The following is a 6,000-nucleotide window of genomic DNA, read 5'->3' as shown; positions in this document are numbered from 1 at the left end:
ACAACAGCCTAATCACGTACTCCTTCACTGTCATACAATTCATCCAGAGACTTGAGCATATTCACAAACCACTTTCACATACAGTCATCCCTCCAGGACTCCTCCCTACCAAAATCCACAGATGCTCAAGTCTCTTATATAAAATGGCATAGTATTTGCATATAATCTATGGAAATCCTCCCGTATTCTTTAAACCCTCTCTAGATTACTTATAATACCTAATAACCATGTAAATACTATGTAAATAGTTGTTATATTCTATTGTTTAGGGCATGATGACAAGAAAAAAAAAGTCTGTACAAGTTCAGTACAGATGCAAACATCAACTTTTTCCCAGATATTTTCAACTGAAGGTTTGCTGAATCCCCAGTGCAAGACCCATGGATAGGGAGGGCCAGCTGTACATCATACATTTCACTCTCCTTTCAGTGACAGCTTCAAGAGCAAACCATCCCACATACATGAACAAGAATCAGACACAAGCAGAATCACTTGTTCGCAAGCACCATTTCCTCATATTACACTTGGTGACAGAGTTACTGGTCTCTCAGCAAGGTTAAAAGTCCTTACCATGGATCTGTCCCTTCTGGCAGATAACATGTACCAGCTTCCACTCCTCTCAGTCAGCTCTGGACTCTCACACACAACCAAACACAGTCACCTCACACCGCTCCTATGCATACATCTAAGGTTCAGGACGCCCTGGTCCAGAGATCTGTCATTCATCCATCTCAGACCCTCCTGGTCCCAACCAGCTTTTTCCCTTCCCAGGGGCCGCCACAGTCACACTAGTCCTGTAATCATGGGTGGACCCAGCGCAAAAAAGCCTCACACAGAATGTCACAGGATCCCTGTGCACGTGGCTGCGCTCCCGCAAACATGGCAATCACACGGGTCCAGGTGGCCTCTCACATTTAAGCCACATCACGTATCACCCCACAGGGGCCACTGCGGGAGTGGCGGCGCTCGCCGCCTGAACCCCACGCGGGCATATAGCACAGCCATTCGCAAAAGGCCTCAAAACCGTTTCACGACCCAGCGCGGTGGTTCACACCTGTCATCCAATACTTTGGCAAACGAGGTGGGAGGATCGCTTGAGTCCAGGAGTTCGAGACCACCAGCGTAGGCAACATAGCGAGACCTCGTCTTTACCAATAAATAAATAAATAAATAAATAAATAAATAAATAAATAAATAAAAATCGTTTTGGCCGGACCCGGTGGCTCACGCCTGTAATCCCAGCACTTTGGGAGGTGGATGCGGGAGGAGCTGAGGAGGTGGAGACTGCAGTGAGCTAGGATCCCGACACCACACTCAGCCCGGGCAACAGGGCATGAAGACCCTGTGTCAAAAAAATAAAAAAATTATGGCCGGGCGCGGTGGCTCAAGCCTGTAATCCCAGCACTTTGGGAGGCCGAGACGGGCGGATCACAAGGTCAGGAGATCGAGACCATCCTGGCTAACACGGTGAAACCCCGTCTCTACTAAAAATACAAAAAATTAGCCGGGCGAGGTGGCGGGCGCCTGTAGTCCCAGCTACTCGGGAGGCTGAGGCAGGAGAATGGCGTGAACCCGGGAGGCGGAGCTTGCAGTGAGCTGAGATCTGGCCACTGCACTCCAGCCTGGGTGACAGAGCGAGACTCCATCTCAAAAAAAAAATAAAAAAATAAAAAAATAAAAAATAAAAAAGAAATAAAAAAATTTAAAAAAGTTGAGTGAAATATATGATGTAGAGTTTTTGTTTTTTTGTTTTGTTTTGTTTTGTTTTCTTGCCCAGGCAACAGGGCAAGAAGACTCTGTCTGAAAAAATATATAAATAGGCCGGGCGCGGTGGCTCATGCCTGTAATCCCAGCACTTTGGGAGGCCGAGACGGGTGGATCACGAGGTCAGGAGATCGAGACCATCTTGGCTAACACGGTGAAATCCCGTCTCTACTAAAAATTCAAAAAATTAGCCGGGCGCAGTGCCGGGCGCCTATAGTCCCAGCTACTCCGGAGGCTGAGGCAGGAGAATGGCGTGAACCCGGGAGGCGGAGCTTGCAGTTTGAGACTCTGTCTCAAAACAATAGTAATAATAATAATATATATATATATGAGATAAATTCAGTCAAATATATGACGTACAGTTTTGTTTGTTTGAGAAGGAGTTTTGCTCTTGTTGCCCAGGCTGGAGTGCAATGGCGCAATCTCGGCTCACCGCAACCTCTGCCTCTCGGGTTCAAGCGATTCTCCTGTCTCAGCCTCCCGAGTAGCTGGGATTTCAGGCATGCGCCATCACGCCCGGCTAATTTTGTATTTTTAGTAGAGGCTGAGTTTCTCCATATTGGTCAGGCTGGTCTCGGATGATCCGCCCGCCTCGGCGTGAGCCACCGCGCCCAGCCAAAAAAAAATTTTTTAAAAAAATCGTTTCACATACAAATCTCACGCGCTACACCCTCACAGGTCGGTTCATATCCACCTTCTCCACTAGAGTCACCTTTGGATACGCGCACGTGCGGTCTCGCAACAAAACACCTCTCTCACCACAACTCCACAAAGGGAAGCCGGATTAGTCCGCGCCGGCCAAAAATTATCTTCAGCCACACCCCGGGGCGGCCGCCTTGAGGAGGTCGGGGCAGCCACTGTCCCTATTCTGAAATCCGTTCTCAGCGGAACCCGAAGTCTGGTATCCAAAAACGAACCCTAAGAGGTTGGCGTCACTCCAGCCTCGGGTGAAACCGCGCAAGTGCATGCCGGAGCCCAGCGGAACACACCCTTTCCATCCCAGGCGCTCTCCTCTCGGACTGCATTTCCCAGAGGACACCGCTGTCCACAGCTACTTCCGGTAGGAGCCTCGGAGGAATGGTCTTCGAGTAGAGGCAGGTAAGGATGTCCCGGGCCGGTGGAGAAGCTAGAGCGGCCTCGCCTGGAATCTGAATCAGAACTTGGACCAGAGCCTTCCCTGAGGATGCTGAAGGTGAGAAATCCTGGCTCACCAGTGCCGTGGAAGGCGAATGTCTGTAGTTTTAAGCCTCTGCGTGCGGGATCACCCCTTAGGTGGGTGTGTTTTGCATGCGTGAGGAAGTAGGGTTTATCTTTGGGCTAAATGTGTGTTACTGTTGGGACAGCGACCTGGTGCGTGGGTGTGCTTTAGTGACAGTGTGATTCTGTGCCCGAATCATTTGTGTAAATGTAGGTGACTGTGACCATTATTGTGAATGGCTATTTGTTTAAGTCCCATTTATTTACATGAAAGAAAAAGCACAGGCCGGGCGCAGTGACTCACGCCTGTAATCCCAGCACTTTAGGAGGCCGAAGCGGGTGGATCACCTGAGGTCGGTAGTTCGATACCAGCCTGACCAATGTGAAGAAACCCCATCTCTACTAAAAACACAAAATTAGCTAGGTGTGGTGGTGCATGCCTGTAATCCCAGCTACTCGGGAGGCTGAGGTAGGAGAATCGCTTGAACCCGGGAGGCGGAGGTTGCGGTGAGCCGAGATCGCGCCATTGCACTCCAGCCTGGGTAACAAAAGTGAAACTCCGTCTCCAAAAAAAAAAAAAAAAAAAGCATTTACTTTATCCTCAGGGTCACACGATCAGTCAGAGAGCTTCCACTCCTCTCAGTCAACTCTGGTCTCTCACACACTGACACACGCACAGTCACCTCACCCTGCTCCTGTGTGCACGTCTAAGGCTCAGGACGCCCTGCTCCAGAGATCTGTCATTCAGCCATCTCAGCCCCTCCTGACTACTTGAGGAGTTAGCTGTAGATTTACACATACAACACAAGCCAAAATCACATTGCTACCCCGCATTTATCATCACAGCCTCAGAAAAACACCACATATGTAGTATGCTTATGTACATATGTGTTTGATTTTTTTTTTTTTCTAAGATTAGGCTAGGCCACAATACATACACATTGTTCTGCAACTTCTTCTTCTTTTTTTTTCTTTTTTTGAGACGGAGTTTCTCTCTTTCGCCCAGGCTGGAATGTAGTGGCGCGATCTGGGCTTGCTGCAACCTCCGCCCTGGGTTTTCAAGCAGTTCTCCTGCCTCATCCTACCGAGTAGCTGGGATTACAGGCATCCACCACCACACCCACCTCATTTTTGTATTTTTAGTAGAGACGGGATTTCACCATGTTGGCCAGGCTAGTCTTGGGCCCCTAACCTCGTGATCCGCCTGCCTCGGCCTCCCAAAGTGTTGGGATTACAGGCGTGAGCCACTGCGCCCAACCTCTGTAACTTCTTACTAGAAGATATTTATGTCCTTTTGTCTGTATTCAAAGACAAACTTAAGAATATTTCCCAGGATGTTTGCAGGTACGATTCTTCTTTAATTCTTACAGCACTGTACTGCAAACTAAAGACTCAATTTATTTTGGTCTGGAAATTTTTGTTCTATTTATTTCTTCTCTTCCATCTGTGTTGTTTCAGTCTCTTATTTTTGAAATTCCTGTTATACATACATTGGGTCTTTTGGGTCTGTTTTCTGTTTCCCTAATCTTTTCTCATAATGTCCATTACCTTTTCTTTTTCCTCTTAATTCAGTAAAAATCTACTCAGGGCAGTTCTCAGCACCCTGATCCTGGCTTCCATTTCATCATAGTAGTGGGACACTGGGCTGGCCTAACTATCCCTTCTGCTGAAGAGAATGATCTTTGCTTTTCTTGAGTCTATCGTGCTGTAGCTGGATTTCCTCATGGTTTTGAGTAAAGCTAGGATTTGTCCAAATTCCCACTAATAATTTATGTATGTATGTATCAGGTCTGGGAATAGGAGATATGAAGGGGGAAGAAAAATGTCATTCTGAATTAACGTTTTGGGAGCTTAGAGGCAATAATCGCCTGTCTTTTTTTTTTTTTTTTTTTTTACTCCCCTCTCCCCCAGCAACACCTTCTTTGGACTGAGTTTCTTCCAGAGGGAACCAAGAAGAGGATTAATTAATACATTCAATTCTAAAATAAGCCATGGCCCATGTAAGTTGTTTTTTTCTTGCTCCTAATTAAAATAGTTTTTTTGTTTTTTGTTTTTTGTTTTTTTTTGTACAGGGCATGTGACTATTTCCAATTTCTTTTTTTTTTTTTTTTTTTTTTTTTTGATTCATAGCCTCATTCTGTCTCCCAGGTGGGAAGGTTAGAGTGCGGTGGCACCATCTTGGCTCACTGCAGCCTCCACCTCCCAGGTTCAAGCGATTCTCCCATTTCAGCCTCTCAAGTAGCTGGGACAACAGGCACGTGCCACCACACCCAGCTAATTTTTGTACTCTGAGTAGAGATGGGTTTTTGCCAAGTTGGCCAGGCTGATCTCAAACTCCTGGCCTCAAGTGATCTGCCCATCTCAGCCTCCCGAAGTGCTGGGATTACAGGCGTGAGCCACTGCGCCTGGCCTGCATTCTTTATTCTGACATTGTTTCTTACCTGAGAATTATACAGTAACTTACTAGTGAGTAAGTGACGATGCCAGAATTTCAGGGCCTTCATTTTTGCTTCTCTCCTCTCCGACCTGTGTTCATATACTTGTTGAATAAATGATTCTTCATCTCCCTTACGTGAAATCTTTTAACAGAAACAAGGAGAAAACACAAATCATATTCTTTTGAAGAAAATATTAGTGTTTCTCTTGTCAGAACTTTGATTGGATGAGGTGATTTAACGAATATTTACTGAGTACTTACTATGCGACAGGCATTGTTCTAGGTAACTAGGAATAAATCAGTGGGGAAAAAATATCACATACATGCATATCTTCCCTTCTGAAGCTTAACTGGTATTGAGAGACAAAAAATAACTAACGTATGGTAAGACTTAAGACACACAGATATATGCAGAGAAAGTGAGCAAGACGGAATTAACAAAATAATCACGTCATAAAAGCCAGGCATGGAGGCTCACACCAGTAATTCTAGCACTTTGAGAGGCTGAGGCGAGAGAATCATTTGAGTCCAGGAGTTCCAGACCAGTCCAGGCAATATGATAAAACCCCATCTCTACAAAAAAATTTTTTTTGTTAATCAGC

At 46.1% G+C, this 6,000-nt stretch overlaps 1 protein-coding gene across 2 annotated transcripts in view; it reads left to right on the top strand.

The window, feature by feature from the left end:
* The first annotated feature begins 2,813 nt into the window (after window positions 1-2,813).
* The window catches only part of ZNF461 (zinc finger protein 461), a 33,030-nt gene continuing 29,843 nt past the window's right edge, over window positions 2,814-6,000 (top strand). The window contains exons 1-2 of one of the 2 annotated variants that reach the window (XM_010385649.1): window positions 2,814-2,956; window positions 4,873-4,961. In XM_010385649.1, coding sequence (XP_010383951.1) covers window positions 4,953-4,961 — 9 coding nt within the window. In that variant the 5' untranslated portion in view covers window positions 2,814-2,956; window positions 4,873-4,952. The remainder of the gene's footprint in view (window positions 2,957-4,872; window positions 4,962-6,000) is intronic. The other variant, XM_010385648.1, reaches the window with a different exon arrangement.

This window comes from Rhinopithecus roxellana, chromosome 12, assembly GCF_007565055.1.
Source record: "Rhinopithecus roxellana isolate Shanxi Qingling chromosome 12, ASM756505v1, whole genome shotgun sequence".
In the NCBI taxonomy this organism is placed as follows: Eukaryota; Metazoa; Chordata; class Mammalia; order Primates; family Cercopithecidae; genus Rhinopithecus; species Rhinopithecus roxellana.
The sequence above is the reverse complement of the archived record's forward strand: the minus strand, read 5'-3'. Positions and strand labels throughout refer to the sequence as shown.